The 20,111-nt window shown below is 35.5% G+C and overlaps 1 protein-coding gene across 1 annotated transcript in view; it reads left to right on the forward strand.

Annotated features, from left to right (window-relative positions):
* LOC127433586 (M-phase phosphoprotein 9-like) overlaps nucleotides 1–19,237 on the forward strand; it is a 34,304-nt gene extending 15,067 nt beyond the window's left edge. Inside the window, exons 10-22 of the mRNA XM_051685620.1 lie at nucleotides 79–464; nucleotides 666–815; nucleotides 2,611–2,698; nucleotides 4,264–4,479; nucleotides 4,572–4,619; nucleotides 4,740–4,804; nucleotides 6,726–6,845; nucleotides 7,336–7,496; nucleotides 9,574–9,704; nucleotides 9,839–9,875; nucleotides 12,261–12,478; nucleotides 16,773–16,841; nucleotides 18,133–19,237. Of these exons, the coding sequence (XP_051541580.1) occupies nucleotides 79–464; nucleotides 666–815; nucleotides 2,611–2,698; nucleotides 4,264–4,479; nucleotides 4,572–4,619; nucleotides 4,740–4,804; nucleotides 6,726–6,845; nucleotides 7,336–7,496; nucleotides 9,574–9,704; nucleotides 9,839–9,875; nucleotides 12,261–12,478; nucleotides 16,773–16,841; nucleotides 18,133–18,213 (1,770 nt within the window). The 3' untranslated portion in view covers nucleotides 18,214–19,237. The remainder of the gene's footprint in view (nucleotides 1–78; nucleotides 465–665; nucleotides 816–2,610; nucleotides 2,699–4,263; nucleotides 4,480–4,571; nucleotides 4,620–4,739; nucleotides 4,805–6,725; nucleotides 6,846–7,335; nucleotides 7,497–9,573; nucleotides 9,705–9,838; nucleotides 9,876–12,260; nucleotides 12,479–16,772; nucleotides 16,842–18,132) is intronic.
* The last annotated feature ends 874 nt before the right edge of the window (nucleotides 19,238–20,111 follow it).

Raw genomic sequence — 20,111 nt, forward strand, 5'->3', positions numbered from 1 at the left:
CAGTGCATAGCTAATTAAAACAAGAATTAAGCAGAAAAAAGTCTGGTGTCATTCCTCACCTGTTGCTCTTTCATTTAGGTTTTGACACTGGACTCCACAGTGCATATGAAACACTCCGATCGCACCTCTGGCTTCATGTCTCCGTCACATTTCAGCAGTCCATCTGCGCAGGCCCGTGCATGTGTCAGAAGCAGCGGAGCTCCTGTCAGTCCGGACTCCATGGGTCTGCGCAGCCACAGTGACACCAACTGCATCTCCAATGCCAGCAGTCTGTCTGCGCAGCAGGCACCTGACCGGACGCTTCGAACTAACCAGGCCAACAGCGAGGATGAGGGCAGCCACACTGCCACAGTCACAGTGCAGCCCAGAGGGCCGTCCACTCACAAGAACAGAGGCAGGTTGGGGTCAGGCACTGGAAGACTGGAAAGAACGAGCTCGTTGGAAGATCCAGTGGTTCTCTCACTGTAAGAGTCCCTAAAATCACTTTAAAGCAATACTGCAGATGTCCAAATCTTTTTCAACTTTGATTTAAAGGGATTCAAACATTTTGACCTGTACTGTACTAATTAATTTACCTGTAGAATAAATTTCTCACTACTGTTCCAAGGTCAGCTGCTCCAGTGCTATCACACTAACTCCTCTTTTGATTGGTCTCCTCTCATTAGGTTGAGACAGAACATTAGGGAGAAGAACACTCGGCACACAGCAGATCTCAGAGCGTACTATGAGGCAGAGATCGGTGATTTAAAGGAGAAGCTGAACCTGGTGAATTTACCTCTCGAGGTGGAGAAAAGCAACCAGATCTTACTAGAGAGGTGAGAGATGGGATTCAAGGCCTATTGGTTACATTGGTGACCATATAATTCAGCCAAATCTGTTGTTTTTTTTGTTTTTTTTTTAAGCTGATGTTAGTCTGATATTTAAAGCAGATCATATCAGGGCTTTTTGTTTTTCCTAATTTAAACAGTTAAGTATTTTTGTATGCCAGGTTTCTAAAGTACAAAACAACCATACTACAGTCTAATTTCACTTTAAAGGTGCTGTAAGTGTTTTTTTGTTTTGTTTTGTTTTTCATGGAAACGGATGTAAAAAAAAAAAAAAAAAAAAAAGTCCTACTCCCTTAAAGATATTAATGAAATAAGTGTCCTCAGATATCTCACCGGTCTCTGTGACAGCTGTAGACTTTGTAAACAGCAAACAAAAATGTGTCCGCAAACCACGGACGTTGACGCTTTTCACCTGTCAATCATTTTGCTCGTTCTGATAGTGTTGTGTTTAAAGCAGATCATTGAGGCTATGGGACATAATGTTTGTCAGTTGAGGGCGCTAGTGTGCCACTGTTGAATTTGACAGCCACAGGAACAAATATTTTTGCTCTTTCTCGGATTTGGTCTCAAAATGATCTTTGGAGGGCAGGGTTTTGGAATGAGGGGGCGTGGGTATTCCAACGGCTCAGTCACTTGAAAGCTTCAGAATGTTCAGATTGCTTACAGCATGTAAAATGTAAAATTCTACATTGAAGCCTTTGTGTGATGCACATAAACACATTTAGACAAAATAGTATAAATAAGCATAATTTTACAATATCAGCCATCAAATCAGTTTTACAAAAAATTATGTGTTCAAAAATGTATGCAATTAATCAGATCCCCAGGCCCTAATCTGGAATATTCCTACCATTGGAGCAATTCATTCTTAAAGTACCACCTGTTTTCAGCAGAGGGCAGGAAGCGAAACTCCAGCAGTATAGGCAATGTGCAGCTTATACAGAGAACAAACTATGAGAATGCGTTCTTGCATTCAAACACAGCTGGTCGGGGCACAATTCCGAATGCAGAAATCTCGAGATGTGTTGACGTTTCAAACTACGTTTAACTTGGCATAGCGAAGCAACCAAAGTGAGATGCTCCAAAAGTGTCCGCTGACTCGTGTACATTGACGCGTCATTAGAAATCCCTTACAAAAAATCTATTTTGGACAGATTGACGAATTGAGTTGTTCAGTATGTTCAATAATATGGAAATAAACAATATATTGCATTCAAATGCCACTTTTTATACTGTCTTATCAATGCTGTACTTATCTGCCACAATAATGTAATGCATTTTAATTATCTAAATTATTATATTTATAATATCCAGTCTATTGATAATTATTTAAATAGAATTAGTTATAATTATTTAATTATTATATATTTAATTATTGTTATTTAATGGCCATTTTTTGCTAATATTTATGTAATAAATTGCAATTAATTAATCGGCATATCATGTGATTCATTTTATTAAAAATGTAAATCGATTGACAGCCTAATGAATATAACTACCGGCTATCTGTATCAGCCAAAATTTCTATATCGGCACTTCCCTTATATTTTGTTATTTGTCCTACACATCTAATAAGCAAATTAATCATGTCAATAACTAGTAGGTTTTCTGCAGCATATTAGTGTCAATTATAAGCGACTGTGAGAACCAGTACTGCATTTTCAGTACAGTGAGTGTGGTGACGTCTTGTGTCTGGTGTTCTGCTGTAACAGATGAAAGACCCTGTCATCGGTGTAGTCTAATGAACTTTTGACTGATTGTGTGTTTGATCATGGTTTGGCAGATGTCAGCACCTGGAACGAGCATTAACAGAGGCAAACGCATGCATCAGAAAGCTGGAGATGGGAAACCATCTCTTGGAGAGGCAGCTGGTATGATTCATATGTTGACATGGCAGTTGTGCCAGTAGTCTGCAAAATTACATAAATTGTATACAAGTACTTATCATGCAAAAACAGGATTTTGGAAGAAAGAAAAGGGTCATATGCTGCCTTCAAGTGGACCTGGGTAGCTTCTACCTCTGAGTTTGGCATTTGTTACCATGACATTTCATGCACTCAAGTGGGAAACAAGATACAGAAGAAGCCAAACTTAAAGAAATTCACAGTGAATGACGGGATAAGCTCTTTTTCTGTTGTACCAGTGAATAAACTTCTACATGACATGCATGGTTTATGTATACATGGTATCTAACAAATTATTTTGTGATTCAAATTTTCTTATTGATTCACACAACAAACAATCAAAAGCAAAACATATATACACAGAATCAACATTTAACCCCCAATACCACCCCTCCCAATCCCCAACCCCACCCTGACCTTCAACAAACACCCCTGTGGTCACACATGAGCACATACACACACACACACACACACACAAAAAATCACACACATTAATAACTACACCTCTCTCTCCACTGCCGCACCCTGAGAGCCCTCCAAGAATGCCAAATATTTGCCCCATTTCCCAACACAACAAATCCAAATTCCCCAGTCTTCTAGATGACCCTCCTTCGAAAGCCGCCACCCTCCCCATCTCCGAGCACCACTCCTGAAATGGGGTGCTCCAGCCGACTACCATCCCTTTAAAATGACTTGTCTGGTGATCATAATACTGGTTAGCACCCATTTTTTTAAGTGTTTATTCCCAATATTGATGATATCGCCTAAAATACAGAGTCTGGGGCAAAATGAAATTTGAGTGCCAAATACCTCACACACAAAACTCTGAACCTTCAACCAAAATTCTTGGATCTTAACACACCACCAAAAAACATGGGTTGTGTCTCCATATTCTGATTGGCATCGCCAGCAGGTGGGTGTGTCTTTAAGACCAAGCCTATACAGTCTAGAGGGGGTCCAATAAAATCGATGTAAAATCTTGAATTGCATAAGGCGCACCCTTGCAGGTAGATGCAGACTTGACGTTTTTTAGAATCCTAGCCCACACTCCCTCCTCCAATACCAAGTTTAGATCTTTCTCACATAATGTCTTAAGAGAAGTTGAAGCTCCGTCCCCCAGACTCTGAATTAACAGGGAGTAATACACTGATGCCTCATGACCTTTTCCAAAAGCAGTAATCACCACTCCCAGAGTATCTGCCGCTTTAGGGGGTATCTAACAAATTATTAATTAATTTGGTCTGAATACTTTCTGAATGCAACCGGTTGAGAAAGGGTGAAAAATGGTCATGACAAATTAAACTATGTCTGTTTTCGATTATGACCATCATAATAATTGCACTTAATGGAAAAAATGGAGGAATCCTGATGTACAAATGAAAAATAACCCCAGAAATGTCTACAAAATGATTTTTAAGGCATATTAGTAAGCATGAACAGCTGTAAAATAATAGAAAAAATAATGGAAATTCATTGGTCAAAATATAAACGAACCCTGTGTGAACCGTGGAGTTTGTGTGTTTGTGGTCCAGGTGGAGTGGCCAGAACGTTACAATGCAGCCAGTGCCATGGTCCAGGCCTTACAGCAGCGGTTACAAGAGACCAAACACAGCAGCCGAGAGAAAGATGCCACCGTGACTAAACTGAAGAACCGCCTGCGTCAACTGGAGGAGGCCGTCCAGAATACCTGTAAAGAGGTGGATGAGAAGGAGGCACGTATGAAGAAAGAACTCAAGATGCTGCAGGATGTGAGCTGCTTGCACAATCCCTTAAACTTCCTGCATGCTGTTAAATTAGGCTGTAAATGTTGATGTGATGATGTTCCTTTCTGTTTTTGTAGCTGTTGCACGAGTATGATTCACTGAGGAAGGAACATAAAGGATCTAAAGTGAGATCTGTTTTTATCTGCCATCATTACTCATATCAATGTAATGATGTAATTTCTTTTTAGGAGAAAATTTGTATTACTGTAAAATCATTAAAAATAAAAATAAATAATTCCTAACAGGACAAGCTGATCTCAACTGAAAATAAGCTCTTTGATGCCAATGAACAAATCTGTGAACTGAAAAGGTACTGAAATCATACTTCTTTTGTAAATACTGTATGTATTTATTAATGTTTTAAGAGCCTGAGTATCACCACATTAGCTGTTATTTTATTATAATTATACAAATAAATTACATCAATATTATAATTACAATAAATTTGTCATTGTAATTTAATCATTCTATATTTATTGTATAATATTATTCTATAACCATTACTGTATAATACAATAATCATTTATATTTAACCATTTTATAATAAACTTATACAAATGTCATCAATATTATAATACTAATATTATAATTACAATTAATTAGTCATTATCATTTAGTAATTCTATATTTATAATATTATTCTATAATAATTATAATATAATAGTAATTTATATTTAACCATTTTATTATAATATAATTATACAAATAAATTACATCAATATTATACTACTAATATTATAATTACAATAAATTAATCATAATTTAGTCATTCTATATTGTATAGTATTATTATATTAATGATAATAATAGTAATTTATATTTAACCATGTTATTAGAATAAAATTGAACAAATAAAGTGCATCAGTATTATTATACTAATAATAGTCATTCTGTTTATGTATTGTATAATAATATTCTATAATAATTATAATAAAATAGTCCTTTTATATTTAACCATTTTATAATAATAAAATTATACAAATAAATTGCATCAAAATAATAATAATATTATAATTCCAATAAATGAGTCATTGTAATTTAGTCATTCTATATATATTGTATAATATTATTATATAAAGTTTATAATAAAATAATATAATAAAAAAAAAAATAATAAAATTATATAAATAAATATAAAGCAATATTATAATACTAATATTATAATTAAAATAAATTAGTCATAATTAGTAGTTCTATATTTTATATATTATTCTGTATTCTATATAATACTAAAATTGTATTTAAAATAAAGTATTCATAATTCAGGCATTCTATATTTTTATAAAATATAACCATTTTATTGTAATAAAATATGCTAATAAATTACAACAATATTACTGTATAATAATACTAATGATTATAATAAATTAGTTATTATATTAAGTCATTATATATGTATATTATAAATAATAATGATTATTTAAATTATATAAACTATATAAAAATTTATATAACACATTTGTCATTTTTGTCATATTGATTTTATAATATTATAAGGATATTAAACCATTGTTACAGTGTACTTGCATAATTGCACTGCATATGACATTTAAATGTACTTAATTTGTAAATTTTTGGTGGTGCTGCTTGAAAGTACAGTTTGCTTATATTATTATTGTAATTAATTAAATTTAAAATATATATAAAATAAATACAAATAATAATTTATGATTTTCTCTGCATATTCTTATGTAATTTTATTATAAGAAAATTATATAAATGAATTACAACATCAATGTTATGAAAACACTAATATTATCAGATTAATAACTTTATAAATGTAGTCATTATATTTTAGTTATGTTTATTTTATAATGTTATAAGAATGATAAACAAATAGTCATTTAAATTCAAACATGTTACAGTGTACTTGCATAATTACACTAATACAAATTAACAGCATGTTTTTCATATTTAATATGACTGGCAGTGCTATTTGTAAATACAATTAGTTAATATCACTTTTATTTTAATATATATATATATATATATATATATATAAAATATAATAATTTATAAATTGTCTCTGTATGTTTTTGTTGGGTCATCTCTAAGCTGGAATCTCAGGTCAGACAGCTTCAGCATGAGAATGTTGCTAAAACAAGTCAGTCTTTCCATGGTCACTCACAGCCTTCTGGAGTGGGGTACAAAACAACACGTGTTCATTTGCTCCTGAAAACCGTCAGCTTCTTTCAAACTGACACTTACAAAACTAATCTTTATCTTTTCAGATTGTTCCATCACCCTGATCTGCTGCTTTCACCGAGTAAAAGGGAGCGAAATGTTGAATGTAGCATGAGGAACAGTGCTGAACAGACATGCGGACCGTCCTCTGACCGTACAGCCAGAGGGTACCGCACAGTTTTTCTATAACTATCACACCATGAATGAACGTCATATACAATATAATAACAGAGAAATGTAATTAAAGACAACATGAAATCAAAATGGACTATCTTTAATGTTTTTAGATAAATATCTAATATATACAATATTATAAAAAAACAAAATGGTCAACTCTCATTGCCTCTGGCAAAGGTTTTTTTGTTCTGATGGCGTAACCAAAGCTGCGCAGGTGGGGCAAAAAAAAAAAAATCCAATCAAATGAAAACCAGAAAGTCGTGTCCTGCCCTACATTATTTCCAACTGAAAATGTCACATTACAGAAATCTAATTTTCATTTTTAACGTCCTTGTACTCTGTATATTTGAATTAATTCAGCATGCACATTATATGTTCTAAAATTCTGCACAATCATATTTTCTTGTAGTATTCTACACTGTGCTTTGCGTTTTCAAATTGAGAAGCTAAACTCTTACTTGCATTAACCTCTATTCCCAGACGGGTGTCTCCTCCAGAGAGAGAGCAGATTCAAGGTCACTCTGAGGATCCGAGGAAGAGAGATGTTCCCCTGACACCCATGATGAAGGCCCTGACTCAGATGGAGGACACTAAAGCCACAGAGGGACGAACTCTTTCCAAGACCAAGTGCACTTCCTCCAGTACGTCATGAAAGGCTGCTTCATAAAACTGCATGTGAGACTGGTTGAGAAAAAAGTTTTTGAGTAGTTTGATTAGTGTGAGGGAGAGTTTTCTGCTCTCATCTGAAATACCACCTTGAAATTAGACACATCATTAACATTACTAAAGTTACTTTATTTTGTTTTCTTAAAAGAGGAACTGCATGCATTAAAACCGACTGCAGTGCATATTTCCCCTTGACAAATGCATTGCATTCAGTTTTAATGCATGCAGTTTTGAATGCATGAATGCAGAATGCATGAATTTGTTTTCTTTTATTACAACTGCATGCATTAAAACTGAATGCAATGCATTTTTCAAGGGGAATATGCATTCTGAAGCAAATTCCAGTTGGTGAGAAGTTTACATACACTGAGTTAACTGTGCCTTTAAGCAGTTTGGAAAATTCCAGAAAATGATGTCAAGCCTTTTGACAGTTATCCAGTTAGCTTCTGATAGGAGGTGTACTAAATTGGAGGTGTACCTGTGGATGTATTTTAAGGCCTACCTTCAAACTCAGTGCCTCTTTGCTTGACATCATGGGAAAATCAAAAGAAATCAGCCAAAGAAAATCTGGTTCTTCCTTGGGAGCAATTTCCAAATGTCTGAAGGTACCACGTTCATCTGTACAAACAATAGTACGCAAGTATAAACACCATGGGACCATGGCGCCATCATACCGCTCAGTAAGGAGACGCATTCTGTCTCCTAGAGATGAACATAGTTTGGTGCAAAAAGTGCAAATCAATCCCAGAAAAACAGCAAAGGACCTTGTGAAGATGCTGGAGGAAAAAGGTAGACAAGTATCTATATCCACAGTAAAACGAGCCCTATATCAACATAACCTGAAAGACTGCTTAGCAAGGAAAGAGCCACTGCTCCAAAACCGCCATAAAAAAGCCAGACAACAGTTTGCAAGTGCACATGGGGACAAAGATCTTACTTTTTGGAGAAATGTCCTCTGGTCTAAAGAAACAAATATTGAAATGTTTGGCCATAATGACCATTGTTATGTTTGGAGGAAAAAGGGTGAGGCTTGCAAACGAAGAACACCATCCCAACTGTGAAGCATGGGGGTGGCAGCATCATGTTGTGGGGGTGCTTTGCTGGAGGAGGGACTGGTGCACTTCACAAAATAGATGGCATCATGAGGAAGGAAAATTATGTGGATATGTTGAAGCAACATCTCAAGACATCAGCCGGGAAGTTAAAGCTCGGTCACAAATGGGTCTTCCAAATGGACAATGACCCCAAGCATACCTCCAAAGTTGTGGCAAAATGGCTTAAGGAGAACAAAGTCAAAGTATTGGAGTGGCCATCACAAAGCCCTGACCTCAATCCAACAGAAAATTTGTGGGCAGAACTGAAAAAGCGTGTGCGAACAAGGAGGCCTACAAACCTGACTCAGTTACACCAGTTCTGTCTGGAGGAATGGGCCAAAATTCCAGTAACTTATTGTGAGAAGCTTGTGAAAGGCTACCCAAAACATTTGACCCAAGTTAAACAATTTAAAGGCAATGCAACCAAATACTAATAAAGTGTATGTAAACTTCTGACTCACTGGGAATGTGATGAAAGAAATAAAAGCTGAAATAAATAATTCTCTCTACTATTATTCTGACATTTCACATTCTTAAAATAAAGTAGTTATCCTAACTGACCTAAGACAGGGAATGTTTTCTACAATTAAATGTCAGGAATTGTGAAAAACTGAGTTTAAATGTATTTGGCGAAGGTGTATGTAAACTTCTGACTTCATCTGTACATTTTTCCAGCATTTATTAATCTTTTTTTTTTAATGCTAGTTAAAAAGAATACAATTGTTCAATGTTTGTTGATGTTAATTCATAGTGCATTAACTAATTAACATATACAACTTTTGATTTAAAAAAAAAATATTATTGTATGTTGAAATTAACATTAACCAAAATTAATAAATGCTGTAAAAGTATTGTTCATTGTTAGTTCATGTTAACTGATGTTAACAAATGGAAGTTTATTGTAAAGTGTTAACATAATTTATTATTTTGTTAATGTGTGTGTTTCGGGGTTTTCTAGGCGGAGGCCTACAGTGGCCTTTTGTGGAGAATTCTGTGAGGGAGTCACTTCAGGATTCGAGTGGAGCGAGGGCCACAGATCATCATCTCTGCCACCCAGGACACAGAGACCACTTCCTTTCTCCACACCTAGTGAGTGACCTCTGATCCCTCAACCCTGACCAGTCTAACATGCTTTTCATCATCTAGTCTACTCAATTATCTAGTATGTGAGTCTTGGAAATGTGAATTCTCATTTACAAAAGATTTTTATTTTTTTATGTTAGCAAAGAGGGACACATTATTCATGCCTTTCTCAGCCAAGTCCTGTCCAAAACGCTGCCCTACAGAGAACTTCTCCACTGCATTAGGTCACCCTCTTCCATCCCAAGAGCATCTGCAGACCAGGTAACATTTCTAAATTCTGTCCTGCCATCTGATTCACTAACCACTATGATAGCCTGTTGTTGGATAAATATATATAATGTCAATGTATGTGATTGTTCTCACTCTCGGCCGCCTAACTGTTTTGTTTATTTAGGTTTGATGTAGTTTTTGATCGAAATGGCATCAGTTCTTCTTTGCCGTCCCATCCAAGCCCGAGAAGGAGGTTACAGTTTAGGTCAACCGAGAGATATTGTTGCTTTTTACATTCCTCTTCAGGCATCTGAAATTTTCTAAACCTACTTAAAGGCATAGTTCAACCAAAATGAAAATTCTGTCATTATTCACTCACCCTCATGTCGTTCCAAACCCGTATTACTTTCTTTTCTCTGTGGGAACACAAATGGAGATGTTAGGCAAAATTATAGTCTCAGTCACCATTCACTTTCAATGTATGGAAAAATAGATGCAATGAAAGTGAATGGTGACTGAGACTATAATTTTGCCTAACATCTCCATTTGTGTTCCCACGGAGGAAAGAAAGTCATATTGGTTCGGAGCAACATTAGGGTGATGTAATTTTGACAAAGTTCATTTTTGTGTAAACTTTCCCTTTAAGAAGCCACAATGATAGTCACAGGGTTCGTACAAGGTGCTTGAAGTACTTGAATTTGGCTGTTTCAAATTTAAGTCCTGGAAAACCCTTGAAAATAGCAATTTTTACCAAGAGGTGCTTAAAAAGTGCTTGAATTATAGAAAATCTTAAAATACGTCGCTTAACTGATTTAATAAATGAAATGTATTTGTTTTCGGAAAAACATGACAACAGACCACTAGACCATTGCTGAAGCGGGCAGCGCATAGATGGCGCTGTCACGTGGCACCTGTTACTTTTGGCAGCGCTGTTCAGAATGGGCCAATCACAATCAAGTGTTACTGGAGGATTTAAAAAATAAATATTTTATAGATACTGTTGTTGCGGATTTAACAAGTATGAATCCTTGCAACTATCAGTTTTAATTACAATTTACTCTCCAGAGTGAAAAAATTATATGAGATTTTATTAAATACAAAAAATTTTTGAAAATAATATAAGGTTTAAGTTCAGAGGCTGCTTAAATATGCATATATTGATTTTTCCCAGCATGTTAAAAAGTTATTCACATTTTAACTAATATTTTCACACAAAAATATTTGGTGTTGTACCCCATTGAACCCTCAAAATGTGGTGTTGTAACCCATTGAACCCTCGTTAGTGTTAACTTGCTTCGTCCGTGAAACAAAATTAAATAATAAAAGTAAGAACATCAGCCAAGTTGTCCTTTATGAATAAAAATTAACGTCAACATGTTACAAAGTGTTTACCCTCAGCGTTTATAGGCAAAAACTGAACTAAATGGAAAATTTCTATATTTTGTAAGTTGGAAAGTCAAAAATTTTTGAGAATGACCCATTTGCAATTTGGGTCAGTTCCTCACATAAATCTGTTGTGTGACTTTAGAAAACTTGGAACACATGAGTCATATGAACGACTGTTTACGGACCCAGTTATTCACTTTTGTTAAGGGAGCACACTATAGTTGCACATCAGTTTCGTCATGAACGAATCAAGAATTGTTAATGTGAGAATATGTAGTTAAAAATGCTCATTGTTGTACTTGTAATAAGTGGTGTTTTATACTGGTTAAAATATTTTTGTTTAAAATTAACAAAAATAATGTGTTTTAATGACATCTCGAGCATTGTTCTTTGAAAACAAATAAAAATGTGCTTAAAGTCCTTGAATGTAACTTTTAAGCATCTGTACGAATCCTGTAGTCAGTACTGATTACAGTGCTTGCTCGACTTCCTCATTCTTACACATCTCATTAATAAATTAGTCTTGTGCTTTTATTTTTGTATGTATTATGTATTTGAATGTATTTTTTTTAATGTTATTATTTTTAAGAAATTTAAGCGTAAAATGTTTAAATCTCGTCTTTCCCTGGGAGTAAAATGTTTTGCTATCTAACTGGCCCTGATTATGTCATTGTAAAATTTGCATACTAAATCAAGATTGGTCTATTTTGATAACATCTATATATATATATCTTTATTGCATATTACTATTTCAATTCAGTTCAGTAAATAATGTTTTAGTGGTATGACACACTTTTCACACATTGCATAAAATACATGAATAATAATATTAAAGAAAGGTAAAAACACAGAGAAAGTAATTGTGCTCTCTCTTTCTCTCTCGCTTTTGAGTTTACAAACAGACACTATTGTAAGCCCTGGTATTTCCTCCAGGAAATGCTGATCTGGTGTGAATTTCCTCCTCAGGTAGCATTCAGTCCAGTGTGTGCTCGTCTGAGGCTCCAGAGAGCAGTGAGTCTGAAGAGCATGGAGCTGCACACAGCTGGCAGGAACAGGAAATCGCAGTCAGTTCGCTGCAGATGGCAGACGCTGGTGAAGACCCGCCTCTCTCTTGTCAGCCACACATTCGGTCATTGGCTGATGCTGAACACCTCTTTCATGAGCTCACACAGGAAAAGCAGCAGGTGATGGGGGATATTTCCTGTTTGTACACTTGGATAAGAGTAATTCTACGATAAATGTCTCAAACCATGTCTGAGCAATTCCGATTCACCCATAGTATGAACAACAATAAGCAATGGTGAAACTAGGCATTGAGCATCCAAAATCATTTCGGACACCGCAACAGACAGAATACATGATGTTCAAGGGCTGCTGGTTCTAATTAACAATAAATCACAAATAGTAATGTATTCAAAATATTAAAACATACCATCTACTCACTTTACTGCAACAATAAAAACACGCAGCTTTGAAATATGTGTTCTTCGTTTTGAGCCAAGAGGTCAGTGTGTGACATTTCCATCTTCTATTGGTCACACATCTTCTCGTCATGCAAATTCGCAGGTCAGAGTTCACCAAACTTGAACTTTCATGCGTAGCAGAATGCAAAATATCTCCTGCGTTCGGATGGAAGGGAATGGAGCGTGAAATGTAGTGTGACCGCAGCTTTAGCAAACGGCAATTATTATTATCAAAACATTTATGTAGATGTACTTGATTATGATTAGGAAGTAGAAAAATATATATATTTGTAGATGTTAATATAATGCTTTTAATGTCAAGATTGACAATTACTACCTTTCACAGTAGCAACACTGAACTTGAGAACCTTAAGAAGTATAGCACTTAAAGAAACAACAAGAAATTGGAGAAGACAATTTTTTCCCCTTTTTCTCCCAATTTGGCATGCCAAATTCCCAATGTGCTTTTAAGTCCTCGTGGTCGCGTAGTGATTCGCCTCAACCCGCGCATCTTATCACGTGGCTTGTTGAGCGCATTGCCACGGAGACATAGCGCGTGTGGAGGCTTCACGCCATCCACCGCGGCATCTGCGCTCAACTTACCACGCGCCCCACAGAGAACGAACCACATTATATCGACCACGAGGAGGTTACCCCATGTGACTCTACCCTCCCTAGCAACCTGGCCAATTTGGTTGCTTAGGAGACCTGGCTGGAGTCACTCAGCACGCCCTGGGATTCGAACTAGCGACTCCAGGGGTGGTAGCCAGCGTCTTTACCACTGAGCTACCGAGCCCCAAGAAGCCCTTGTTTTAATAGATTGGCTGAAGTTAGTATTCAAAGTTCATTCTGTGGAGATGGTAACAAGATTTAATTTAATTTAATTTAATACATGAAATGAAAGAATACAGGAAGACAGGAATGTGAACAGTTAAATAGATAGAATTGCTTTACCAAGTCCTTATAACTATTATTATTATTATTGGCTTTTTGATAGCTTTTATGCATGTATGCATTGCTTATTTGGAATTAATCTGTGATATATATGTATGTGTATAGGATGGGTTAGCTTGTGTGTAAACTAGGGATGCACCAATGTGTCAGCTGCCGATATTTATCGGACAATTATTAACCAAATAAAAACCATCAGCATAACAGTTATAAGCATTAAAACAGCAATATAAAAAAATGATGGTTGATTTATAATTAATTAGTGACACACTTTGTAAGAACTCTGTGAATTCAAATGCACAATCCAGAATTAATAGCCACAACATGTAAAAGTGTTGGCAGCCTTGTTTCTCGTACTCATGTTAATGCAGAAAAAACGGCAGAAATGGACATGACAGTTGTATAACAGCACTTACCTACAGGCTACATGATAAGGGAAATCATTCAAAACACTTTGAAACCAGCAGACTTTGACTTATGAGAAATCATTATGATATTGATTGAATTAAGACTGAAATCGCAGTATGGTCTTGCATGGCTGCTAAATTTTAAAAGGCTGCATTTCTGCATTCAGCGCTTCAAGACCTCGATATACTTCTGGAGAAGTTTTTGTTCGTTCATTGTTCAGAGGTAAGAAGAAGTTCTAAACAGCTGAGCAATGGTATACTGTTTGCGAAAATTCAGACACCCGCCACGCCACTGTGGGAAGCGTTTACAGGAGCATTAAATATGAGGACGCTACATATAAAACCTTAAATAATGTAAATATAAAATGTGTTATCAATGACTTTATGCTTCATTCTATGAGTATAATTCACATGAGGTCAGTAAAAGAAGCGTTGATGATTTTAAGTAACATATGCTGTAGAAAACATTTAATTTGTCTTGTTTACATTTTAAATTCATGGCGCCAATGCGCTAACACGCTATACGTGGCCATAATATGCGGCGATTACACTCTGTTATTGTAATTTATGATGACACTGATACTGCTGCAAAGATGAGCGTATAAAAGTGTTAATGTAGAGAATACAGACAAAAGAATAATGATAGGCATATCTTACTTTGGATGCCAAACACAGATGTGTAAATGGCTTTCACTGCAGATGGCACACGAGAGTATTTGAGTAGCTTTTATTCCTTTTGTAGACTAATTAAACAAAACAAAAAAATCGCATGACATGGTCTTGGAAAATTTCTCTACATGAACGATCGTACAGATGTAGGTAAATATGCACCAGCTCACTAATAACGATACACGCCGGTGTGTTCTTGTTGACTGATTTAGACTGACTGAACAACATAAACAGAATGAGCTGTCGGAGTCAAGGTAGGTGGAGCTCCAGGTCACACCTACCGATATCGTGGACCAATGGCAGTAAGAAGATGTTAAGCAGTCGGTTAGAAGTTTTCTTTTTTAATATTTTTTTATTTTATTTTTTATTTTATCCCCTTTTTCTGCCCAATTCCCACTACTTAGTAGGTCTTCGTGGTGGCACGGCTACTCACCTCAATCTGTGTGACGGAGGACAAGTCTCAGTTGCCTCCGCTTCTGAGAGAGTCAATCTGCGCATTTTATTGTGGAGACTCGCAGCATGTGGAGGCTCATGCTACTCTCCACGATACACGCACAACTTACCACGCGCCCCATTGAGAGCGACAACCACTAATCGCGACCACGAGGAGGTTACCCTAAGTGACTCTACCCTCCCTAGCAACCGGGCCAATTTGGTTGCTTAGGAGACCTGGCTGGAGTCACTCAGCACGCCCTGGATTCGAACTCGCGACTCCAGGGGTGGTAGTCAGCGCCAGTACTCACTGCCTAGGCTAACTGAAACGAACCACCAAAACGAATGCAAAAAAACGTATTTGGCCAGATTTTGTTCTAAATTACTTCATACCCGTTTGTTCTTCGATTTTGTATAAAGTATATTTGGACCTTCAATCAGCACTGTGTGAGCAAGCGGCACCCTCTAGCGGTCTGGATGGCATAATTCAATGTCCATTATGTAATACAGAATTTAAAATGGGGTTTTGTTCCTTTGGTTAAAACGTTTAATTTTTCTATGATGTGGTTGACATTACCGTGGAATTGCCCAACATATGCATGGTATGAATTTGTAACGTTCTAACATACAGTACATACATGTAGAATGTGAGTTCTGTTGTTTTGATCTGCAAAAACAGAAGTGCAAAAATGATTTAGAAGTACAAAATAACATTTTGTTTTCATATTAATCATAATGTTATCATATCTTTTTATCTTCTATTTATCTTTCATTGTGGCTCTATTTATAATTTGTATCTGTTATGTGTACAACAGATCCAGTGTTCAGTGGAAATTCTTCATTGTTAGAACAGTGAAAAATCTTTTATAACTCTTTGTATATTTTTTACAGAATGACAAAATAAGGTAAGTGGCAAAATATCGGTATTGGCCTATGTTTTTTTTTTTTTTTTAAATCGGTATCATATTGGACAAAAATGTAATATCAGTGCATCCCTAGTATAAATGCTTATTTATTTATTTTTAATTATTATTTTGAGTAGTGCTGAGAAAAGTATGGGTAGTGGGGGAAAATTAATAACACATAAAAAAAGAAAAAGCAATAAATAACTATTTAAAAGAATGTGAATTTAATGTATTGAACGGATAGACACAAAGAATAAAAAATATATAATTTTTTTTTTTTTGGCCAATTGCAGTACCATTAAATCTCAAAATATTTCTTTCAGCACATTTATGTTTTTCCATTGTGATAATATATGTTCTAACTGACAATTTTGCTCGGAAGTGGAAAAGTAAAACCTCATCATTTAGAAATTGTGTGCTTTAAATTGTGTGTGTTTGCACAGCATGTGAATCAATGCCAGCGCTTGTTACATAACCTGTCTTTATAGTGCTGCGTGTTAATCAGCTCTATTTTTAGATCAGGCTTCCCTTTTCCTATTCATGCTGAGAAGTACTAATTCAAAACCCTGTTGTTTAAGCTCAGCTTCCATCAGTGATGACTTCAGCAATTTGCTGAGTGCTGTGACATCTAAATATATTTATTTTCCACAGATTGAAGCAGCGCTGAGCAGGATTCCAGGCTCCGGGGCCCGTGTCACATTGCAGACCAGGTTAGACGAGGTGAGAACACAGTTGCTTTGCATTCAGATCCACATATTGTAGGGCCGGGCGGTATGACTAAAATCTTATATCACAATATGCGTAATTTTATATGAATATTATAGGACCGAGTTCACGAGTGAAAATGCTTCTCTTTTGCATTTTTCTAATTTAATACCTTTTTTAAAATAAAAATGATCAGCTTTCAGTGAAAACTTTCAGAATTTCATAGTATTTAATGTGTCGCCCTTTTGTTTTATTGATGGCGTGCACTTGAGCTGACGAACAAAACCTGATGATCCATGCTATTCCAGCATGCTTTCAATGGAAGCAAGGAAATCTGACCTTTTTTTCCAAACTTCACAAATTTGCTTATGTGATTAGTGACCTAGAAATAGTGCTGAATCTTGCATATTCATATTTATGTCATAAAACTTTTATGTTTTACATTTATAAATAATCAAAATGCTACAACTGTCTAAAACTTGTTTACAGGTTTTAATTCCAATTTGGTCTTGGGCTTAACTTACAATATAGTTATTTTTGCAGGAAATTCAACCGTAAACCTCTTAAACTCTGGGGCATTTTTGGGCTAAAAAACTTTTTTTTTTTTACACTCAAATTTAAAAGCTCACCGTTTACACATACTGTGGTCTAATTGCGAAAAATTTGTCAAATTTATTCAGAAATCTCCCCAAAAAAATAAACAAATAAAAAAAGACTCCAATTATTATAAATAATATTGTTTATGTTTACAATCTTATAATGAATAGAATTTAAAAAAAATGTACTAAATTTGTAAGCATGTAATTCTGGTTCTGTTCACCCCATGTCTCTCCAAAAAATAATTGTTTCTCTATCACCTTCCATCACAAAATGCTGTTCTGAAATGTAGGTGGTGCTATAACGCATTTTAGCCCTCACAGACATAGACTTTTATATTCATATTAATATTTATACCATGACCTCTAGGTGGCGCTGATTTGCGATGCAAATGTTTTGGTCTTATTTTGTTATTTTATGTAACATAAATGCAGAAGTGATGGTTATCTATGAAAAGTTCAGATTTTAAGCTTTCAAACAATACCCCATTTGCCTGACTTTTGAATCTGTTGACTGAACGTTTTAAACGCAAACTTTTTTCGTGTCATAGCGCCCCCTTTTGGACCGGCAGGTCCGAGTTGAAGAGGTTAAAATGTTTACATATAACAATCATTTAATCATGCCTATTTTGTGTTTTTCAATTTCATAGATCCATATAATTGAAATCACACTAGAGTTTAATGCCAATTTCTTTTTCTTTGCCCTCCAGGTGTCATTGGAGAATCGCCTAGAAAAGGTGAACCGTGACCTTGGATTCATCCGCATGACTTTGAAACGGTTCAACATCTAATCAATAATGATTAATGATCACATTCAGTGGCTTTCTTAATCCTGGACCATATGTATTATTATTATTATTATTATAATGGAATATACTAAAGCTCCACTGTACAGTTTCCAATGTGTACATTCAGTAAATATTTCTATTTTTATTTATTAATTATTTTTTTTACTGTAGGATCTATTTTGTATGTTTTATCACATGGTAAACATGCTATAAAGTATATTTTAATAATACCTGGATTTGTAAAAACATTTTACTTTTTTAATGCCACAGAAATATGAAAAATGTATCCTTGACTCATTCAGGTTAATGATGTATATATTTGTATTTTCTTTTATTGCTGCTGATCTAAATGAATGGTGGAAACTTAGTCCTGCAGGGCAGTTTATTTGCTGTATGTTTTTATTCATATTTTCATCCCACTCTGTCTTAAATTATTGATTGAAATGACATTTAAAATGTTTTTTTTTTTTTTTTTTTTTACACTGGTGCCATCATTTGTGGCATGTCCATTTATTTGTTATGTAACAACATTGCCTGGTCCATATGCGTGCAGAGAATGATAAAATGCATCCGATAATAGAATGAGGAGAGTTGAATTGCCTTGTTGAAATCATCTCACACCAAGAAAATGAACTCAAACTAGCAGACTGTTTACACATTAAGTTCAAAGGTAGACCTCTGACATTTTGAATGCAACATGCACAGGATGTACTGCTCACTTTGATGCATGAAATTTTAAATATGCTCTGCTTTTCCATTTTTAGCTGTTGACAGTTCATTTGTTTCCCTGTTGCTCACAGAATCTATTTACTGTTGCACTAAAATGTTCCACAATTAAAACTGCATACTGAGTCATGTGTTTGGCAATTTAATTCAGTGTTCTCTGTATTGTTCAAGTCATTATTATTTGATGACATTTGGACTGTTACAGACTCCTGCCTGTTTGCTTTAGTCATTCATTATAAGTCTGAGTGTACATTAATCAGAACGGTGTAGATTTTAAAAGAAGTTCACCCCACCCAATAAAGCTCTTGCGTAAACATTTATGTTTCGTAAACTATTTTAAACATGGCAGATTTGAACGTACAAAAGGAATGGTTCACCCAGCACTGTAAGTTCTGTCATTATTTACTCACACTCATGTCGCTCCAAATCTATATAATGTAATTTTTCTAGTGGAACAAAAGATATTTTACGCAACTTTTTCATAGCAACCATGGCTGCAACCTAAAATTTTGTTTACTCTTAGTTATAAGTTATGGTATGGCTTTAGGAGTTTTAAGGTTTATGTATTCTGCGCTTTTCCAATGCGATTCCGTCTCGCGCTCGTTTGAGCGCTTAGCCTTTCAAACTTTCCTCTTTGGGCTACATACAGACGCATATGCACTATAACTGCTTTATGGTACTCTTTTAGCATAGTCATGGCCAGGCATGCAGACCGGCTGTGGTAGAGGAGTCGATAGTTGAGGAATGGGGAGAGACACAAGTTCAAAACAAGTTTGTTTGAATGGACTGGGGACAAAAAGTCGTATTTGTTTTTCGAAAAGTTGCAACTCAATTTGCTGCCCGAGTTTGCTATGACAGTTGTTGATCGAAAGAAGAAAATCTGCTCTAGTACCCCTTGCGGCAACGCTCAGGCCTTGTCCACACCAATACGTTTTCGTTTGAAAACGCATCTTTTTCGCTCCGTTTTGGCCTTCCGTCCACAGAGACAGCGTTTTTGTCCGCGAAAACTGAGCTTTTTGAAAACGCACTCCAAAGTGGATACGTTTGAAAACCTTGTTTTCGCGTTGTAGTGTGGACAGTGAAAACGGATGCTGCATTTTTAGTCATGTGACGCAGTCATGTGACCCATTCAGTCCAAAACAAGATGGTGGACGATGTTGTATCGCAGTTGTTTT

The sequence above is a fragment of the Myxocyprinus asiaticus genome, chromosome 43, assembly GCF_019703515.2.
Source record: "Myxocyprinus asiaticus isolate MX2 ecotype Aquarium Trade chromosome 43, UBuf_Myxa_2, whole genome shotgun sequence".
Classification (NCBI taxonomy): Eukaryota; Metazoa; Chordata; class Actinopteri; order Cypriniformes; family Catostomidae; genus Myxocyprinus; species Myxocyprinus asiaticus.